This window comes from Sus scrofa, chromosome 14, assembly GCF_000003025.6.
Source record: "Sus scrofa isolate TJ Tabasco breed Duroc chromosome 14, Sscrofa11.1, whole genome shotgun sequence".
Classification (NCBI taxonomy): Eukaryota; Metazoa; Chordata; class Mammalia; order Artiodactyla; family Suidae; genus Sus; species Sus scrofa.
In genome coordinates, this window is record NC_010456.5 from 45352326 (window position 1) to 45374341 (window position 22016).

Below are 22016 nucleotides of genomic sequence, written 5' to 3' on the forward strand. Positions count from 1 at the left end.
CTAGGACATGATATGTGAAGCGCTTGGGGTTGTTCATGTCTCTGGAAGGATAACAAACAGCAGGTGCCTGGTAGCACTTGCGGCTCATGATTCTCCCTTTGGGGATGAAGAGATCTATGCCACAGGCAGGGGTGTTATAACTGGGCGGTCCCGCAAAAGACCCTGTGTACTGGGCTGGCTCAGGCTCACACACATGATGCGGCCCCTAGCCAAGGCCATGTCTGGGGCAGGCATGTACCTGCTGAGTGTCGGGAGGCACTGGGGACCAGGGGATGTGCTCCTCAGCCTCAGCCCAAAGTACCACTCTGGGCACCAAGCTAGTTGCCCCGGCTTCCTGTCAGGGCCCCATTAAGGCGAGGGGAAGGTCACGTGGGGAGAGCAGAGTGTGGTGCCTACACACATTGATTTCTCATATTTTACAGTCAAAAATAGTGAGCTGGTTAAGAGCAGAAATGGCTGAGCTGAGGCTCGAGCAACCTCCGGTGGGACTAAGGGCAGGGCTCTGCTCAGATGGTAGAGCCAGCCTGGCACTGAGATCCTATCCACCCATCTCAGCAGCACACAGAGAGGAGCTCAAACCTAAGCTCAGTGCATCCAGAGAATCTTGGAGACCGAGGGCTCTGTGCACGTAGGCGGGCTGCAGCGTCCCTACACACACTTCTGCCCAGAGGCAGGGGCCCCAGCAGAACACAGGGCAGCAGCTGGGAAAGGGGTGTTTCATTAAGGTTTGGAGGGTGATCTGACTGAGGAGGAACTAGCTTTATGGCCTCCATGCTGCCTCAGAGGGCTTCTCCTTTCCCCTGCCTCCTGTGTCCTCCCCTCTGCTCTCAATTCCTCAGCAGGCACTCAGGTCCTTCACACCTGCTGCCTGGACACTGTGGCAGAGTGAGCTGGGCCAGGAACACTCACCCCAGGCACATCTGGCCCTGAGGTCTTTAGGGCCTCTGGAGAGAGGGGAGAGAAGGAACTGTGGGACATGGGGCCTTTTCTGGGGTGAGCCAGAATGGGCAGGCATGTGTCCATCACTGGCATCCTCCCCCTGCACCGCCAGCCCCTCCACTGTTACAGATGAGTAAGTGGAGTCTCTAGGCTAAGCATCTTGCTTAAGGCCCATGTCAGGGGCAGGGCCTTTCTTCTCAGTGCAGGCAGGCAACAGGAAGCCTGCAGCTCAGGGGCTTCTGTTTTCTGGGGAGTTAGAGGCCTAGTGCCACCACAGCCTCAGGCCCTGAACCCACTTCTGAAGTGCCCAGAATGGCAGACACTGCACTGAACACTGGTTTCCGGGCTGTCTGCGAGGAGGACTGTGTGCAGATCAGGGTGTGCAGGAGTGGGGCACAGGAGGAGGCGGCCTCCCATGGAGCTAAACTCATTCCAGGGTGCTGCCTTCGCTCGGACACAGGCCTCCTCGGCTTCCCAAATGTCTTTATCACATTTTCACCTTCCAGGGGCCAATTCAGGAGGCTGCCGGTCTATGCTCACAGCTGCAGGGTCCTTGGTCCTGGTCCTGCCTCCATTCCTTGTGAGCCTTGCAAGCCTCAAGAGCCCCCAGATTTTGTGGTGGGGGCTTCCTGCCTCACAGCCAAGGAGGTGGGAGCAGCCCTGGCAGACAGAGCCAAATTCCAGGGGCTCTGCCGCCTGTGGAACCACTTGGTTCCTTTCTCCCCACCCTTGGCCTGACCAGGACACCCAAAACCCCCTGGGATCCCTGAACTCCGAGTGGTGTCTTCTGAGGGAGCAGGAGCTGGCCTGAGACTTCAACATGCACCTGGGTCTTAATCTTAATCTTCTACAGCAAAGATTAATTGGCAAATCTATTCTATTCAAGCAGCCAGAGATGCCTCAATTCAATTTTGAAAAAGGACTCTGATACTATTCAGTGGTTCTCTGCCATGAACATCCTCACATGAACGGTTGTCTCTTCTGGGAGACAAGGCTGTCAAATGCTGCATTTTAAGTACTTATTCAATAAGCTGTCAGCTCTCTCGGCCTGCTCACTTCCTTAATTATCAGGTCTGGCTCCCTCTGTGGGAGAAGAGCCTGGACGCTGGCTGGGCTCAGGCAGAGACCCCTACTCTTCCGGTGATGCTGATTTCTTTCAAGCCCAGGATGAATCTGGGCTGCATGTGGCTTCTCTTGCTCTGAGCAATCTGGGGAATGTGGGTCAAGGCCTGTGACACAGGCCTCCACCAAGGGGCATGGGCCTGCCCTCCTGCAGGATCCAAGCTTGATATGTAGTCACCCTGAGGCTCTTTCTGCATTTGAGCAACCTGTCACTACCCAATGAACTTGATTTTAAGGTGACTGTTGACAGTCCTTAACGTCACACCTCACTTCGTTTGTATTTGTGCTGCTGGCAAGAAGCGCAGGCTACGGGAGAGCATGTGCAGCACATGGGGGCCTCAAGGCAGCTGATGGGGACAGGTGGGGAGCCCTAAGGAGGACCCCCCCATCCTGCGAGCTGCGGTTGGCAGGGAAGATCCCTGTCCAGAACCTCTGGCCTGAGTCAGAGTGGAAGACACACTCAGCCCTCTCGCTGGGCCAGCGGGAGAGTGAGACTGAGCCTGACCTGGAGCTGGGGGGACCAGCAGTTCCCAGCAGGGGACAGGCTGGTGGGCCAGCAGCCAGAAGATGCCTATGGAATCTTGGGCCTCATGCAGTAGGGTCTCTCTTCATCATTGCAATATTGCAGCCTCATGACAGTTCAGTCAGCATTCTTACCCCCATTTTTTCCAGATGAAAAAATAAAGACCTCAAGATCACCCCATAATAAAGGTGTAGGCGGGTTCCAAATCAAGGTTTTCCCCCTTACTCTGTGCCTTGCCACAGATCAGTGCCACCACCAGACCTAGAAATGAAGGTAAAGAGAACCCCGTCTGCATCAGGCCTCCCAGTCCACAGTGCCTCCTGAGGCATTGCTGTAGCCTGCGTCAGGATGGCCAGGAGCCAGATGCAACGCGGGTGTTTATGAAGAACCATAACCATGTGTCCATGCAGACACTGCACAACACACTGCAGAGAGGGACATGGGTTTGCACAGCTTGTATCTTACTGACCAGGCTGACCCGGCAGGGACAGCTGCCCTCCTCTCCAGTCACTGCTCTTCCCCATGCCCTCAGGAGACCTGGGCAGAAGCCCAGCCTCAGCACGGCTCCACTGCAGGTGGCTCCTGCTTGTGGACCTGGAGGACAGGGCAGTTCTGGAAGCTCTCCTTCCTTTCCACTGTCAAGGCCTGACTCCCTGGGGTTCGGGGCAGTCAGGGGGAAGGAAAGGCCCTGCTGTCACCCTCCAAGTGTCTCCCTGGCATATGAGGGCTCTGCAGGGGTTCCCTCATGCACCCTGAACAGGGCAGCCCACTCTGGATCCCCACCCCGGCTCCCCACCCCTAGTCCTTCTGTGGCTGCGCAGCCCATCACACTTGCTGCTGAGGTCCTCTGCCAGCAATGGGGAGGGAACCAGCAAGTGGCTGAGACCCTGCTATCTGCCTGTGGGGAAAGCACACATCTGTGCCACACAAATCCCTTCTCTCCTGCCCAGTCACAGGAGGCTAGTCCCACAGGGTGGTGGTGCTCCCTCTTCCTGCAGGACCCCCAATCTTTGTCACGGACTTTCTCAGAGGACCCCGACCAGGCTGAGGAGTCTCACTTGCTGACTCCCCAACCCAAACTTTTAGAGGCGGGGTGGTCTGTGGCTGGGTGCTAGTTGGTGGTTGCGAGCTAAGGGAGCTCTGTGGCCCCTGTGGCCCCTCTCTACAATGAGGAGCTCTAATACTTCTTTGCCCTCTGTTTTAGCTCTAGCCACTAAAGTCGGGGCAACAGGAAAGCCCCCTTCTACAACATATCACACATACTGCCATAAGGTGGAAAAGTGAAGACCTAGCATGCATGTGGTATCAGTGGTGGTGACAGAAGTCAGAACATTTCTCTGGGACACTGGTCCTAATGGATCCTGGGTGAGTGTGCCCACAATGCCAGTGTATGGCCTGGGATCTAGAGTCTAGATACAGTCAAAAGCCTGTCCCATTCTTCTTTTCTGCAGCAAATGTGATCTGCTGACTGCCCCCAGGTTCAGATACACACACATGCACACGCACATGCACACGCACATGTCTGTGCACTGGCTTTCAAACTTTGGCATAACTCTCCAAGCATTCTGCAGGATGAAGGGCAGAGGCCTTTCTAGGGGCTATTGCTCAGCCTGGTGGGTCTCTCCAGGGTCAGGTGCTAATAACAAGGAGAGACTCCTTGTTTTTCCTCACCAGCAGTGCCTGCCCCGGGCTCGACATGCAACTGTGTTTTCTGCCAAAGTGCACAGGCAAGAAGAATAGTGGTAGTGGAGACCTCAAGAACAAAGACCAAGCCGTATAGTGGCAGGGGGTCAGGGGCGGGCAGGAGAGGGAGAATTCTAAGGCCAAATCTCACTTTGCTTGCATCTGCTGCAATAGCCTCATCACCAAGCAGTAAACCATCCAGAACAAAAGGGCCAAGGAGCCCATGGATCTCAGAGCTGGAGGACCCGCAGAGGGGAGCTGGTGCTGCTACACACATGGCTGCTTCCACTTCCCTCCATGGGCTCCAGGGACAAGCACTCTGCAAACCCCAGCAGGATCAAGGTCTGCAGAAAAGCAGCTTCTCGGCCAGTGACAAAACAGCCCACCTCCTTGCCAAGATTCCTGGACACAAAGGGGCAGAGGGAGACCTGGCTGGGACCCCATGCAGGGCGGGACCGCACGCAAGCTGGTAGGGCAGCTGGGTGGTGTGACCTGAAACCCAGCTCTGTACCTGCCGGGGGCAGCCTCCCTCCCCCTCTCCCCCCTCCCCCCTTACCCTGCCACCTCGGCCTGTGCATGGTGTGAGGCTGGGCAGGAAGCTCACAAGGGCCTGAACCATCCTTTCCCTTTGCAGGTCACCCAGAACTCTGCTCCCCTTGGATAGAGGCCAGAGCCCCCCTCCTCCTGGGCTTGTTGGGAAGTGGCAGAGAGCAGACAGCATGGCAATTGTCCTGGACCTCTGGCTCACTGCACTGAAGCTGAAAGAGTGCAGACTGTTTCCCTGCATCCAATCTGCCCTCAGAAGTCTCTAGAAGGCTGAGAGTTCCCGTTGTGGCTCAGTGGGTTAAGGACCTGATGTTGTCTCTGTGAGGATGAGGATTCGATCCCTGGCCTCACTCAGGTTAAGGATCTGGCGTTGCTGTGAGCTGTGGTGTAGGTCAAAGATGTGCTGGGGTCTGGCGTGGCTGTGGCTGTGGTGTAGGCCAGCACCTATAGTTCTGATTAGACCCTTGGCCTGGGAACCTCCATGTGTTGTGGTTGTGGCCCTAAAAAGAAAAAAAAAAAGTCTCTAGAAGGTCAGGACTGGAAAGGTCTGCAGAGACCACTTCTAACCCCTTCATTTCCCTGAGGCCAGGCCTGAGGCCTCAAGCCAGGTCAGGCCCAGACGAGGGAGCTGGGTGCAGAGCAGAGGGGCAGCAAGCTCTGGCTTTAGTGTTGTGGGCCATGCTGCCCCCACCCTGCCTCAGGGCTGTCCTAGTCCTCAGCCTGATACGGGCACAGACTGCATTGTTTAAATGAGCCCATGAACTAAGGTATGATATTGTGCTTCACTGGACCTACTTTGGAGCTGCTTGGAAGGATAACCACCATTTCCCCCAAACAAGCAACTCTATGGCCCCAAATTCGCACCACCTCCCCCCAGGGATGAGGACCCGGGGTATACCTCCTGGTCTGACCTCAGTGTCGAGGCCCTGGAGGAGGGGCACCTGTGATCAAGTCTGGGGGCCTGTCTTGGCACTCTCTCCTGCAAAGTATAAGAGGTGGCACAGGAAGAAAAGGGGCGGGTTGAGGCCACAACCCAAGGTGGGCTGTACCTGCTGCGCAGGTGCATATAAATCCCATCTCTTCCACAGTTCATGCACCTATTATGGTAAGAATCCAAGTTTAGCATGGTCCTTCCCACTTTACTCACAACAGTAGAAAGCCACCAGGCATACGATGCCTTCTGAGCATTATGAAGCCTATCGTGTGCTGTTTATATACTAGCTCCTTGAGGTCCCATGTTAAGGGACCCTGAAAAGTAGGAAGCCTGTCCCCACTTCAGCGATGCGATAAGGATACTGAGGCTGACAGGGGTGAAATCACCTGCCTAGGGTCCAGACCTAAGCCCTGAGCTCTTAGTGCCCCAGTTTACAAGCATGGATGACAGCACCCAGCAGAGTTGAGGATCACCTGCCTCGGGGGCTGAGGAGTGGCGGAGAAGGACAGGAGTCAGCCCAGCCCCTTGTCTCTCACACCTGGTCCTGTCCCCACATGCAATTAAAGCCAGGAGGGGCCCCCGCAAAGGAGGCAGAACCAAAGAAGAACCTGGGGGTGAACCAGCCTGAGGTTCTGGCCTCCTTTCTACAAAGCTGCCAGTTCCTATAGCTCCAGCCTCAGCTCCCGTCCCATTTGGCTTGCCCCTGGGAAAGTAAACACAGGTTTGTCACCCTGACAGCACGATAATGAGAGGAAACCAGGGCGGACATAGCAACAGACAGGGCACACAATGCCCCACACGCAGGGCGGCCAGGCGGAGGCTGCCTCCACCCAGAGCACAGTTACTTCCCTCCCGTGTGCCAGGTTCCACCTGCTGCCCTTCAAAGGCAGGGACTGGAGAGTACAGGATGTCCTTCTGGAAAGGTCTGTCCAAATGTGACCCCCATATTGTTCCTAGGCAACCAAATGACAGCAGGACAGACGCCCCTCAGCCCCTGTTTGCCTGGTCGCAGCTGGGCAATCAGCCCTGATGAAAAGATGCAGGGGTGTGCTGGTTGGCAATTCCAACCTTGCCTCATCCCAAAGCTGCTGAGGCCTATTTGGTCCAGTATTAGGGAGATGGGGCCTGGGTGGATGAGCTTTCCCTCCAGCAATGCTGGCACCCACACTCTCCAAGACCCCTCAGTCTCAGGCCAGGAGGTCAACACAGCTGTCTGGCCCATCAGTTACTGGCCAAAGCTGGCAAAGAACTACGTGAAGCTACTCTGTCTGGCTTCTGCCTGATGTTTGGAAGTCAGCCACAAGAAGAAGCAGCCAACCATCCCCTGGGCCTCCCACCCCAGTGACATCACGCCTGTCACTGCTTTCTCACATGACCCAGGGGCACCACTATGACGCCGAGACCCTGAGGAGCACAGGGCCAAGGGAGCACCACGCTCACTTCTGTAAACTCATGTAGGGGCCAGAAGTCCAACATGCTGGAAGGAGCATTAGCTAAGATTTCATTATCTGCGCTGGGGTCCCCTGCCCAGCACTGGGCCTGGGAGGCAGGGCCACACGCACCTGTTTAAGAGGTTGTTGCGGCGAACCATCCGAAGAAAGCCGGTGGGGTCAGTGACTGAATTGAGCCTGTTGTTCATCTCTTCAAACTGCTGGTCCATGATGTCCCCGGCTTCACTCTCCGTCTCGCTGCTGGCACAGGCCCTGCAGGGATGTGGCAGAGAAAGAAAGCGCTGAGCGGTGGAGGCCTCTGTGAGGCTCAGTGCCAGGCTACCACCCAACTCAGCTGGCGCAACGCCTCCCTGAGGCTGGCGCCACCTGTAGGCACCCTGGCCAGCCTTCTGCTGTGACCAGTGCTTCTTACAACAGCTGCTGCAGAAAGGAGGCACCTGAGAGGCCCCTGTGTCCAGTGTGCGTCCGACACAGGCCAGGTGGTGCATTTGCTATGTCTGTGCTGGGCTGGCCAGGTACTCCGCCTGCGCAGTGCTTGGGTGAGTGTGGAGCGGCAGAAGCGCTGGTCCATTCCAGTCCAGAAACAACAACTGAGTCCCTACCTGAGCCAAGGCAGGGACACACAGCCTCCAAAGGCATTTTTTCCAGATGAGGAGATGGACATGCACACAAGTGGCTGTAGTGCCAGGCAGAGTAGGCCTGTTGAAATGTAGGCTTGAGAAATACTGCCAAGTGGAAGTATTTCCAAACTCAGCATGCAGATGTTATAATTTTTTAATTAATTAATTCATATTTCCCCTATAACAGACCATACAAGAACATTTCACAATGGGTTTTAACTAAATAGAAATACCCAGGAGTGCCTTGATTTCATCAGTATGATTAAAACAACGAAGGGCATATTAATGTAAAAGCCATGCCCTGTGGCCCAAGGAGGCCAAGACAGACATGATGGGAGCAATTGAGTCTGAGGGACCAATGTCCACCGTGCTCATGGGTTTACAATCTACCAAGGCTGGAGGCTCGGCAAGAGCAGGTCTACGTGGAGCTCTGCCTTCCTCCAGCATCCTGATCACATCCAGATTCTTGGGGGAAATGCTGAAAGACGTCTGCCCAGATATATCATCTGGTCCACATGATAACTTTGTTTAAGCCTCCTGCTGACTAAGGACAGTGTGGAAGAGATGAGAGTGCCAGGGCACAGGAGGCAGGGGACAGACATCCACACCAGCCACACAAGCCTCTCAGGTGCTAGAGATATGGGTCTGGAAAGGGACAGGCTTCCTTCCTCACAGAGGGAAGTGGCTAGGGCACTGAGATTTGCATTTAAGGTAGGCATTAGCCAGCTTCAAACAGCCAGGCCAGTGAGCCTGTGGCATTAGGATTACGCAACAGAGAAAGGGAATGACCCCTTGCTGGGCCATCATGGAGCCGAGTGAGACCCTCTATGTGAGGCTGCTGAGTAAACCTCAAGGCTCCATGTGCATGTCAACCCTGGCAAACGGTCAGTTTTATGTGTCAACTTGACTGAGCCTGGGGTGCCAGTCACTTGGTCAAATGTTATTCTGGGTGTGGCTGCGATGGCGTTTCTGGATGAGGTGAATATTTGAATCTGTAGACTGAGGAAAGCAGACTGCCCCCCTCCCCACATGGATGGGCCCCACCCAATCCAGTGAGGGCCTGAATAGAACAAGGGGGTTTGTGAGAGAGGCTCCCTCTTTGCCTGACTGTATTTAGGCTGGACATGGGTCTTCTCCCTGCTTCAGGTGTGGACTCAGATTGGAACTTATACCACTGGCTCTCCTGGGTCTCCAGCCCATCAGACTTTGGGACTTCCCAGCTTTCATAACTATGTGAGCCAACTCCTCATAATAAAATTCCATGTGTGTGTGTCTGTGTATCTGTGTGTGTCTGTGTGTGTCTGTACCCTATCAGTTCTGTCTCTCTGGAGAATGCAGACTAACACACCTGGCAACAGGCACCAGGGGCCTGGCTCAGCCATGTTCCCTGCAAAGTCACACAAATGCCTGTCACCAAGAGAGGTTCCCGGGAGCTGGAGCCCCAGAAAAGGTTTAAGAGTGGAGCAGTCTTCAGGGATGGCAAAGAAGCATGATTTCTGAGCCAGCTACTTACTTTCTTCCCAGAACCACACTGACAGCTGGTAAAGGTCACTAGCCCACCTCTCTTCCAGGCCCACACAGTCTGAACACAGCCCTTCAAACCTAGCACAGTACCTGGCATGCAGTATGTATGCAAAGAGGAACTGCTGAATGAATGGCTTATACCAGAGGGCATTTGATATAACATGCAAAGTATTTCTACACAGATTTAATCTTATCTGCACAACAACCCTGTGAGGCAGTTCTCACTGTTTCCATCCTATTTCTAAGGAGACTGAGGTTCGGAGAATCTGAGGACCTTTGCTAAGGAGCACTGAATTGTAGAGCCAGGACTGAACCCAGCTTGGGTCTTTGGCACTGACTTCCCTACCCCTCCCCATCTAAGGTTCCAGGTGTCTCACACATTCCAAGTCTCTCTGTTGGAGTCTGACCACGAAAGGAAGGATATGGATGTAGGGAGCAAGAGAAACCAGGAAACTTCTGGGCACCTAAACCAATCACCATGGCTTCCACCCTGCTAGGAAGCAGGGAACGAGGTTTTATCCCTCTCACCCCCCTATGGGTGCCAGTCAACCAGGTGAGCAGCTAAAGGCTCAAAATACTCCCTTGGGAGCCAAGGGCTCTACCCAGAGACCCTGGTAAATATCACTCAGCAAGCTCTTCTGTCCAGGGACACGTTTATCATCTGAATGCAAAGACCTGCTTGCAGCTGAGAAATCTTCTTGTCATTCAGCGCTTTGCAAAGGGGAGAAGAATTGGCTGGAACCAGTATCGGCCTGCATTATCTTGCAGTTCCACTCTTGCTGTCAGCCGTAGACTGAGCCCTCAGAATCTCATGCTTAATGGGGTTGCTTCCTATTTCCTGACCCTTTAGAGCACTAACACTGAAGGGAAAGACAAACGGGCGGATGTTTCAGATACGAGAATCTCCCATCTACAAAACAAGCTTCATTTATACCACAGGGATCCCAAAAGTACACTGCCATCAGTGGTGGTCATAGCACAATCACAGCCCCTTATTTCTCTGAGAGATTTTCTGGAGATGACACATCAGCTAGTCTGATTCCATTCACTTTGATCCAGCAGTGATAACTGAGCAGGACTTATGTGTAGGAACCACAGAGGCTAAGCAGAGAGAGTCACATCATACCTGCCTTCAAGGCACCTACAAGCTAGTATGGCTAGTGACTACTGGCTAAGGCAGATTACAAATGAGGCAAGGAGGGTATCAGCCTATAAACAAGACAGGGAGGGCATAAAGCTTTCTGGAAAGTAGCTGCACCTGACAGGCACTTTGAAGGATACACTTCAACAGGTAGAGACTGGGGGTGGTGTCTGGGAGTGGTGGGCTGGAATGGAATGGGATAAGATAACATGGGGCAGGAGTTCCTGTTGTGGCTCAGTGGTTAACAAACCCAACTAGTATCCCTGAGGACGTGGGTTTGATCCTTGGCCTTGCTCAGTGGGTTAAGGATCCGGGGTTGCTATGAGCTGTGGTGTAGGTCGCAGATAGGGCTGGGATCCCGTGTGGCTGTGGCTGTGGTGTAGGCCAGTGGCTACAGCTCCAATTTGACCCCCAGCCCGGGAACTTCCATATGTCACAGGTGCAGCCCTAAAAATACAAAAGGCAAAAAAAGAGAGAGAGAGAGAAAGAGATAGTATGGGCCTATCTGGGGCCCCAGGAATAGTCTAGGTAAGTTGGAGCAGAGAGTAAGAGTGGGGGAGAAGGAGGAGAGAGTGTGGAGGGCCTTGAATTTGGAAGGCAGTTGAGAGCTGTCAGTCTAGGCCTCTGAACAGGGGGTGGTAGGCTCAGGGCTGCTGTATGAGAGACAGTTAACTGGCCCAAAATGGAGAATGCTGAGTACATGGGGATGAGGGAGACAGTCAGGTGGCTATTACCAGCACCTGCTCAGAAACAGCCTTGAAGGCCCAGGGCCAAGCCCAGTGGGGACTGATTGGCTCCTACCAGAAGCACCATTCTCGGGAGTTAATGTTATGTTAATGCATTAATATGCCAGAGTCTCAACAGGTCACATGAGGCAAGCTTTCCACAAGCCTTTGGGCTCTGAGACCTGGACAGTGGCTCCCTCCTCCACCCTGTGCTCTCATCCCCTATCTCCTACAGATAAGCCTGGCTGTAACCCCACCTTCCTGTTTCTTCCTCGTGTTTTGCTCTCTATTGTCACCAACAATTGCTCTGGCTTGTCTTGTGCTGGGTTGGCTATCCCATTGGTCTATGTGTATAAACTAGGATGGCAAGGCTAAGAGTGAAAAGTGAGACAAGAGACATACTACCAAACAGAAAACTTATTTGCCTGAAAATCATTGAAGGGCAAGAGTAAAAGACAACCTGCAGTTAATTTATGGCAGATGGGCCACTGGTGACAAATAGAGAAACTGAAAGTAGAAGCTGGTCTTAGGTGGAAGAAGACATGCAGAACATGCAGACAGGACATTTATTTGGTGATGCCAAGTATACAGATATTGATTCAATTATTTAGACATTCTTCCTTCCAGAAGGGCTGGAAATCCACATCTCGTGCTTTAGGAGAGAGGCTGGGGCCAAGTGTTTGATGTCTCATTCATTTACTCACTGAATGAATGCTATTCAGTATTTGTTATCAATATCCTGAAACACCATGTTCTGGTTCAAGGTAAAATGGACTAAGCACACTGCACCCCATCTTTCCCACTGAAGACAGCTATAAACTCTGGACAGAGAGCATGGAGCAGGCTATCTGAGAACCATGAAAAGTAAACAATATCAGGCAAATGGGTGAAGAAGACCAGAATTCAAAGTGCAACTGAATCAGTACTGAGCTTGACGTTTTTTGTCCCTGTGGAATCTGTCAGAAGGTCTCTCTGCAGCCCCCACATGCAGAAGTAGGCATCGATGGGAACAGAGATCTCCAGGTGAAGCCCTCTACTTCTGGCTGAGGGAGAATAGAGAAAATCCCTCATTTTCTTATTCTTTGATCTCTGTTCTCATGAAACAAACCTGTGTCAGCAGTGGCAGCGACAGCAGCAGTAGCAAGGGCTGGAAGCAGTCTAAAACCCTGAGGGGAGGGAACCTTTGAGTCTAATCTGAGGAGATATGGCCCCAAAAGGGCAGGGCACGCCCTTTGTTTTTCTCTTCCTCCCCTCATTCTTTGGCCCATGACTTGAGACTCACTGCAAAAAAGGGACAGCAATGTGTGGGGTGGCGGGGGTGTAAATAAAGCCCTAGCTTTCTGGTGGGAGGACCAAAGGAAGAGCCCCAGGGAGTCAAAAAGTACTGGTGAGATCACAGAGAGGGACCACATAATGTTGTTTAAGAATTCCTATTTTCACCTCTACCTGTAATTGGACCCTAAAGACCTTAAAAACTTAAATATAAGATGGACCACTCCCCAGTTCCTGGGACAGGCCACTGGAACGTGCACCTGCGGGACAGGCAAAGACTTTGAAAAATGGAACTTACATTGAAAACTGGTCAGAGCTTATGACCTGAACCGTAATAAGGTCAAATGCCCCCACATGCAGAAAAAACCAACATTCTCCAAAGGATTCAAACAGGACCTAGAGTTTTCTGATATTCAAAATGTCCAGGATATGATCCCAAATTACTCAGCATGTGAAGGCCTGAGAAAATCTCAGCTCACACTGGAAAAGGCAATCACCAAATACCTTTTGGAATTCATAGATGTCACAGATGCTGAAATTATCTGACAAAGAGGTTAAAGCAGTTTCTAAAAACTGCTACAAGTAAAGCAAAACTCTTGAAAGGATGAAAATATAGAACGTCTCAGCAAAGAAACAGAAGATATCTGACTAACAGAGAAAAAAAATTGTTTTTGATAAATGAACAAACCTAAGGGACCTATGGTTCAATACCAAAAGGTCTAATATCCATGTCTTTAGAGCCCAAGAACAAGAGAAAAAAAAGTATAGAGCAGGCAAAAAAAAAAAAAAAAAAAGGAATAATGGATGAAAACTCCCCAAGTTTTCTATCTAATATAAACCTATAGATCAAGAAGCTGAGTGAAACACAAATAGAATAAACCCAAGGAAATCCATGACCAGAAACATCATGTTCTAACTGCAGCAAACTAAAAACAAAGAAAAAAATTTGAAAGAAATGAGAGATAAAAGATACATTATGTATAGGGAAAATAACAATTTGCATGACTAAGGATTTCCTGTCAGACCATATACACCAGAAGGAAATGGGAAAATATTTCTAAAATGTTGAAAGAAAAGAATGATCAACCCAGAACTCCACATCCAGTGAAACTACCCTTCCTAAATAATAGTGAAATAAAGGTATTTTTCAGATGATGGAAAATTGGCAAGCAGAGATTAGCAGACTCTCAGACAGGTCCCAGTAATCCCTGCCTCCAGTTCATGTCTCATGCAACCAATCTCCCTGAGGGCAGTCAGGATCTGCCCCTAGCTAAAAGAGTATAGCAAAGGTAATGAATGTCACTTCTGTGATTACACTCTGTATAACTGTAACTTTTGGATTGCTAGCAGACTCCTGCTATTGTCTTCTTGGCTTGTGTAAGTTGACAAAGCAAGCAGCCATATTGAAGAGGCCTATATGGCAAGTAACACAGGGAAGTCTTTGGCCAACAGCCAGCAAGAAACTGAGGCTCTTAGTACAATAGGCTAAAAGAAAAAAGAGAGACAGAGAAAGAAATTCCAGCTTAGAAGCAGATTTTTCTCCAGTTGAGCATTTAGACAAGACCTCAACCATGTCTATTCTTTAAAAAAACCAAAGGCAACAGAAGGAAATAAAAAGGTATACAGGAGTTCCCGTCGTGGCGCAGTGGTTAACGAATCCGACTAGGAACCATGAGGTTGCGGGTTCGATCCCTGCCCTTGCTCAGTGGGTTAATGATCCGGCGTTGCCGTGAGCTGTGCTGTAGGTTGCAGACACGGCTCGGATCCTGAGTTGCTGTGGCTCTGGCATAGGCTGGCAGCTACAGCTCCGGTTAGACCCCTAGCCTGGGAACCTCCATATGCCACGGGAGCGGCCCAAGAAATGGCAAAAAGACAAAAAAAAAAAAGAAAGCATGATCTTAAAAAAAAAAAAAAGGTATACAGATTGGAAATGAAGAAAAGACTATTTATAGATGACATGACTGTCTATGTAGAAAATGCCAAGGATTATACAAAAAGACTCCTAGAACCATTGACTTACACGAGGTTGTGGGATAGAAGACCAACACAAAAAAGTCAATATTTCTATACATGAGCAACAAACAGTTGCAAAATGAAATTTTAAAATGGTCCTATTTATAAGAGCTCCAAAAAAAATGCTTAGATGTAAACTTAACAAGTATGGGATCTGTATGCTGAAAACTACAAAATGCTGATGAAAGAAATAAGGTTTAAATAAATGAAGAGGCATACCATGTTCATGGATTTTAAGACTCAACATAATAAAGAGAGCAATTTTTCCCAAATTGATCTATAAATTTAACATAATTCCAATTAAAATATCAAGCCGTTTTTGTAGCTATAGAGAAACTGATTCTAAAATTTATATGAAAAGGCAAATGAACTAAAGCAGGTAAAGCAATTTTGAAGAAGTAGAATAAAGTTGGAGGAATGACATTGCCAGATTTTAAGACTTACTATAAAGCTACAGTAACAGGAGTTCCCAACGTGGCACAGTGGTTAATGAATCTGATTAGGAACCATGAGGTTGTGGGTTCCATCCCTGTCCTTGCTCAGTGGGTTAAGGATCCGGCATTGCCCTTAGCTGTGGTGTAGGTTGCAGATGTGGCTCGGATCCCTCGTTGCTGTGGCTCTGGCGTAGGCTGGCAGCTACAGCTCCGATTTGACCCCTAGCCTGGGAACCTCCATATGCCACGGGAGCGGCCCAAGAAATAGAAAAAAGAAAAAAAAAAAAAAAGCTACAGTAGCAAAGATAGTGTGGTATTGGTAAAAGGGTAGACATATAGGTCAATGGAACAGAACAGACTTCAAAAACAGACCCACCTAAATATGGCCAATTAACTTTAGACAATGGTGCAAAGACAACAGAGGAAGAATAGTCTTTTCAATAAATGGCTTGGGAACAACTGGACATCCACATGCCAAAAAAAAAAGAAAGAAAAAAAAAAAGGAATCTTATAAAATGAACCTCAGACTAAACCATACATCTTATACAAAAATTAACTCAAAATGATTGCAGATCTAAACATAAAAATGTAAAACTTATAAAACTCTTAGAAGAAAATTTTAGGAGAAAGTTTTTGTGACATGGGGTTAGTGACAGATTTCTTTGATTCATTTCACCAAAAGCATGATCCAGAAAGAAAAAAAAAGATAAAACTGATGTAATTAACATAAAAAACTTATTTTTAAAGACTTATATCCAGAACATATAAAAATGTTCATTGACAGGTGATTGGATTAGGAAGATGTGGTATACATACACAATGGAATACTACTCAGCCATAAAAAAGAACAAAATAATGCCATTTGCAGCAACATGGATGGAACCAGAGACTCTCATATTGAGTGAAGTAAGTCAGAAAGAGAAAGACAAATACCACATGATATCACTTATATCTGGAATCTAATATGTGGCACAAACGAACCTTTCCAAGAAAGGAAAATCAGGGACTTGGAGAATAGACTTGTGGTTGCCAAAGGGGAGAAGGAAGGAGTGGGATGGATTGGGAACTTGGGGTAAACAGATGCAGACTATTGCCTTTGGAATGGACAAGCAATGAGATCCTGCTCTGCAGCACTGGGAACTATGTCTAGTCACTTACGATGGAACATGATAATGTGAGAAAAAAGAATCTGTACATATATGTGTAACTGGGTCACCATGCTGTACAGCAGAAAATTGACAAAACACAGTAAACCAGCTATAATGAAAAAAATAAAAATCATTATATATATATGTATATATATATGGAACTTTCAAACTCAACGATAAGAAAACAAACAGCTCAATTTGAAAAATGGGCAAAAGACTTGAACAGTCACTTTGCCAAAGAAAATATAAGGATGGCAGGAGTTCCCATTGTGGCTCAGTGGTAACAAACCCAACTAATATCCATGAGGATACAGGATAGATCCTTGGCCTCACTCAGTGGGTTAAGGATCCAGCATTGCCGTGAGCTATGGTGTAGATCACAGAGGCCGCTTGGATGCCGTGTTGCTGTGGCTGTGGTGTACACCAGCAGCTGCAGCTCTGATTTGACTCCTAGCCTGGGAACCTCCATATGCCGCCAGTATGGCCCTGAAAAGCAAAAAAAAGAAAGAAAGAAAGAAATATATATATATTTACCATATGACCCAGCAATTCCACTCCTGAAGAAATGAATTTATTTGCCCTATTTATCCCAAATAAATGGAAAATTATGTTACATAAAAACTGCCAATGAATATTTATAACAGTTCTAGTCACAATTGCCTGAAACCAGAACCACCTCAAAGGTACTTTAGTGAGTGAATTTACTGCGGAACATCTGTATAATGGAATACTGAGTAAGAAAAAGGAATTTATTTACACAGTCAACAACTTGAGAGACTCAAAAACTTTAGATTGAGTGAAAGAAGTCAGGTTAAAAGATTATATACTATATGATTCTTTTCATATAATATTATCAAAAAGAAAAGACTCTACTGACAGAGAACTGATCAGTGGTTGCCAGGGTTTAAAGAGGTATAAGATATGACTATAGAAAGATGGAGTTAGTTGGGTTATGGAATGATTCTGTATCCTGATCATGGTGGTGGCCACACAAATCTATGCATGTATTAGGATTTATAAAATTATACCCCAAAAGAATAAATCTTACTGTGTGCCAGTTATCCATTTACTGCCTCTGAGCTCCAAATTCATCCCGCATTACCTACTCTGAGATAACCCCTTTTACTAGACAATTCCTTTTTATTCTAATTTCTGTTAGAGTATCTATCTATCCCTGTCCAAATTACAGAATGGTTTCATGTTTTTGCTTTGATCCTGACTGATACATACTGTATGTTAATTTAAAAAACATACATTAAATCTTGCTATTACTAAATCCTCAGAGGAATTTGGCAAAGCAAGATAACCTTTGGTGCCACTCATTCATTCACTGGCCATCAAGCCAACCAGCTCTCAGAAACATTCATTGTGTAACCAGTGTGTGCCAGACCCTTAGCTGGGTCTGGGATCACTCCAGATGAAAATAGCCTCTATCCTCAACAAGCTCAGAGAAGTGCTGGCTGGGCAAACTCATCTTTGCAACACACACACAAGAAAACAATTATTACAGAGTGGTGTATACATGTGCAGAGAGAGATTAAATGAACAATCAGCAGCAGATAGGAGAGAGAGAGCGAGACTGAGTATGAGAATATGAACGAACAGACAGTGGTTGTGCAGAGAGAGCCCCTGAGCACTTGGATGCATGGCCTGGTTCTGGCCACTCTTCTGATGGCTGTGGTGTGAAACAGAAGGAATGGCAGAGAAGCACCAGATTTTTTTTTTTTTTTTTTTTTTTTTGTCTTTTTGCCTTTTCTAGGGCTGCTCCCATGGTATATGGAGGTTCCCAGGCTAGGGGTCCAATCGGAGCTACAGCCGCTGGCCTACGCCAGAGCCACAGCAATGCAGGATCTGAGTTGCAGCTGCAACCTACATCACAGCTCACGGCAACGCCGGATCCTTAACCCAGTGAGCAAGGCTGGGGACCGAACCCACAACCTCACGGTTCCTAGTTGGATTCGTTAACCACTGAGCCACGAAGAGAACTCCAAAGGTTGAAGTTTAGAACACTCAGTCATGGGGAACAGTGAGGGCAAAGGTTAAAGTCAGTAGAAGCTGGCCTGGGTGCAGGATGGGGGCCTGAGTCCTGGGGAGGGACAGGAAGGGGCTGAGAGGGGCTGAGAGGGGAACTGGAGAGAAACAGTGGTTTCCGCATGGTGCCCACCTGCCCTGCCAGCATCAGCTCCTGGGACCCTGAAAGAAGCCCTGCCTGCTCTAGGGAATATATATCATGCCGTCACCGGAGGCAGGCTCCACAATGCTGTTCACATGCAGCTCTCCCCAGAGGCGGAAATGGCCCATGAATCAAGCGCCACAGAGCCCTGCCAGAGCTATCCTGTTCTCGGGATAGGGCTTGGCAGGAGGCTCCAGAGAGGATTTTCATTTGCAAGGATGGCCTCCTGATCTCTCCAAGTACATGCTCTCCATCATCCCTCTGACAGCTGCAACTGAAGTTCCACACAAGCACACTTTAATTTACGTTTCAACATCCCTTTGCTCATTTCTTCTTCACCCCTCCACCCTATATCTCTAGGCATCTTTTGCACTGATAACCAATTATTTGCCAAAGACCAACCACTTGCAACCCCAAAGCTAGAAACCATGATAGGAAGCCCAATCTTCAGTTTTCAATTCACACGTTGGTGAGGCAGCTCCTACACCCCCATCCCATGTCTGATGGAAACAGATCAAGGCAGGAAATGCACCTTCTTTCAAAGCAAAGACCTCTTTATAGGTGAAAACCTGAGGAGGCGAGAGTTAGTTCATTTGCTGCCACTGTGTATAATCATTTGGGGCTTCCTAATAACAAGGCCAGGGCTGACTTGCAAGCATCCCGTGTTACAGAAGTCCAGAGCTAGGTGGCAGAGAACGTCTTGGAGATATGAAAAGATACACAGAGAACAGGTGCCATGGGCATTTACTGGGCTTGGCATGGCCAGTCAGCTAACAGCTGAAAAGACCCATTTATCCCAGAAGCCACTCAGCAAGAGTCTTGGAAACTAAAGATTTGGGACTCTGGGGACTCAAGATTTCTGAGACCTTTGAAATTTTCCCATGTGAATTACTTGCTAGTCCTTGTCTGCTTTTTTGTAGTGATTATAAGTGAAACTTTAAGATGAAAAGAGCCCAGGGACTTTAGGGACTGCAAGGAAAGGAGGCACTGGAGAGGAAGTGTCCTATTCCATGGTTGTCTTATGCAAGAGATGAACCAAAGCAAGAAGGATGCTGAGGTGAAGCCTTAAAGCAGGAAAGCAGGCTATGACTTTAGGGTGGGAGGAGGCTGTGTGTAGTGGACAACTCTGGGGGCTCTGCCCTGGTCATAAAGATTCTACTTCTAGAAGTTGCCTCCACAGGGCCACAGGGGTGAGTTTCTAGGGCCAAGTTTATACCCAACGACACCCACTGCTGATTGGACCATAGGAGGACATCTGCCTTAAGTGGGCCAGATTCCTTTCCCCAGCATTTGTGCTTTGGGATTCAGGGAGAGCTGAGCGTGGGCATAGGGCATCCCTTTTCCCATTCTGGGACTAAGTTGCTCCAGCATCATTGCAAACTGTGGGGCACATGGAAGATAGTCCAGCAAGAGTAGGAAGAATGTGAGCTGCATACCAGAGAAAGCTGTGCGAGAATCACCCAAGAGGACAGGGGCAATGCAAAGGCTATTCTCAGAAAACCCTTCTCAGTGAGGCTGCTCATATCATGTTCCAGACTTCACAACCAGAGGGAATGTGTACAACAGCACAGACTCCGAAGTCAAATCCACTGGTTCAAATCCTACCTATTTTGTGTCATTCCCACCCCCCATCCCAGTCAAGTATTCACTGTCAACACTGCCCAGGAGTAGTGCTGTTTCTTATCAGAGAGTCAAAGTCACTGTCATCCACTTACCTCTCTGGAAATGTTTATATTTGGATGAAACTAGATTTAATTCCTTGTTCTTATACATCACTTTAGAAATTGCTTTACTCTGTATCATCTCAAGATTGTAACCCACACTATTATCTAATAGTTTTTATTTCTAGAATGAATTTTCTGTTAGTCTGAAGACAAATGATTATCTTCACCTGCCAGGAATTTATACACACACACACACACACACACACACACACACACACAGTAAGCACAGTAAGTTCTGATATGTGCTATGGTTGTTAAACTGCTACTAAAAGGCCTCTTCTGAAATGCCTTCTTAAAATGATCATTTGAATTCAAAACAAACAAACAAAAGCCTCCTATCTCTGGGATCCAAAAGAGTTGTACAATTTTAACTCAGAAGCATTTTGTGAATACCCTGCTTATCTTAGGGCCTGGAATTATTTCATCTGTACTTAAGAGGAGGGACATGAGGTTTTTCCCAGCTTTTCTTTCTTCAGTAAACACAATGATCAAACAAATAAGAAGGTTTCACTTCCACTAGCTCAACAGCCTGTGTGCATGAGGACAGAAAGACTGTAGTTGATTAGAAGGCCCCATTACTCGGTCTCTCATTTTTGAAATCTCTGCTGAGAAAGTGTTGGCAATGGAGTGCTCCCCTGACAATGTGACTCTGGAACCCTCTTTACCATCAATTTGGCTTTGCCACAGGAATAAAGAGCCATTCAGCCCACGTGGACACCACGTGTTACAGTGGAAAGAGCCAAAGCCCTGCAGTCGGGAGACCCAGGTTTGACTCCCACCCCTCCTGTCATTATTGCCTTTAGCCATGGAGGAAAGGAAGCCCTTATCCTCTTCCTGGATTCATTCCTAAAGTCAGGATTTTGCTTAAAATTGAGGAGCCAACTGGCCTGCTTCTTCCTACGCGTCACGATGGGGCACCCACTCAGAGCACCGTCCTGGGCCACCAGCCTCTGGGCAGAGAGCCGCAACTGCTGGGGCAGGCAGGAGATGCTTTCTGTCAGGAAAATCCACAAACAACCAAGCTCCTGGACTCTGAGCAGTGAAGTGAGGGAACTGAAGTGTCAAAAACACATAATCCCAAACAGCATGCATTTGTTCTCCCAGACATCCTGAGAGCCTGCCCGGTGCAAGGCACTACTATGAGATCCCACCAAGTGCAAGAATCTGTGCCTCAGGAACTCCCAGCCTGGGGTCAGGGAGCTGAAATACAGACAGACGTGACCCCTCCACAGCCAGGAGCTGCAAAGCATTGAGCACAGGAGGCTGGGGCTGCAGGGCAGGAGAATAGTCAGGCAGTGGCACTTAAGACAGTGGCACTTGAGACGAGCTGAAGAATGATCTAGGGTTAGGGCAGGTGGGGATGGCAGGGTCGAGTATTTTTGGAGAAGAAACAATTAAAGTAAAAGGATAGAAGTGACATTAAGATAAAAAAACACCAATCTTCCTAAAAGTAGCAACCTCATTCAGCATTAACAATGTGACTGCTGATGCTGTCCTAGGAAACCAGGCGCAGAGGCAGGCAGCTCCAGACCATCACCTGGCGTGCATCTGCCTCCCCTCTCACCACTGCCTGAGACAAGCCGGCTCCACCCAATCCAGGGTGCTTTCCACTCACAACCACACTTATTGGCTTTGCCTCAGCCGTGCCCTGGGCCTGGACTGCCCTCTGCACCAACCCTGACCCTTGCACATGTGGAGATCCCATCTTTTTCTCGAAACCAGCTCAGATGCCTTCTCCTCTAGGAAGCTTACCTTGAACACCTCTGTCCAAAAATGAGCTCTCCATCTCCTGCACATTTCTAGGTGAACAACTCCTAAGCACCAGACATCAGGAGCCTTGCAGCTGGCTCATCCTTATCCCCATGTTGGACAGACAGGTGTGGAAGCAGGGCGCTTTCTCATGACTCTGTCCCTCAGAAGGCCGAGCACAGGGCAGATCTCAGCACAGGTGGGGTGGCCACAGGGGGCCCACCGAGAGCCTCTGGGCACTTGTCACAGCACCTGGAAGATGCACCTCAGCACTAGCACGGCATTACCAACATGG

At 48.9% G+C, this 22016-nt stretch overlaps 1 protein-coding gene across 1 annotated transcript in view; it reads right to left on the bottom strand.

Moving 5' to 3' along the window:
* TTC28 (tetratricopeptide repeat domain 28) overlaps positions 1–22016 on the bottom strand; it is a 607234-nt gene that overhangs the window by 34533 nt on the left and 550685 nt on the right. Inside the window, 1 exon segment of the mRNA XM_021074051.1 lies at positions 7310–7450. Within this exon segment, the coding sequence (XP_020929710.1) occupies positions 7310–7450 (141 nt within the window).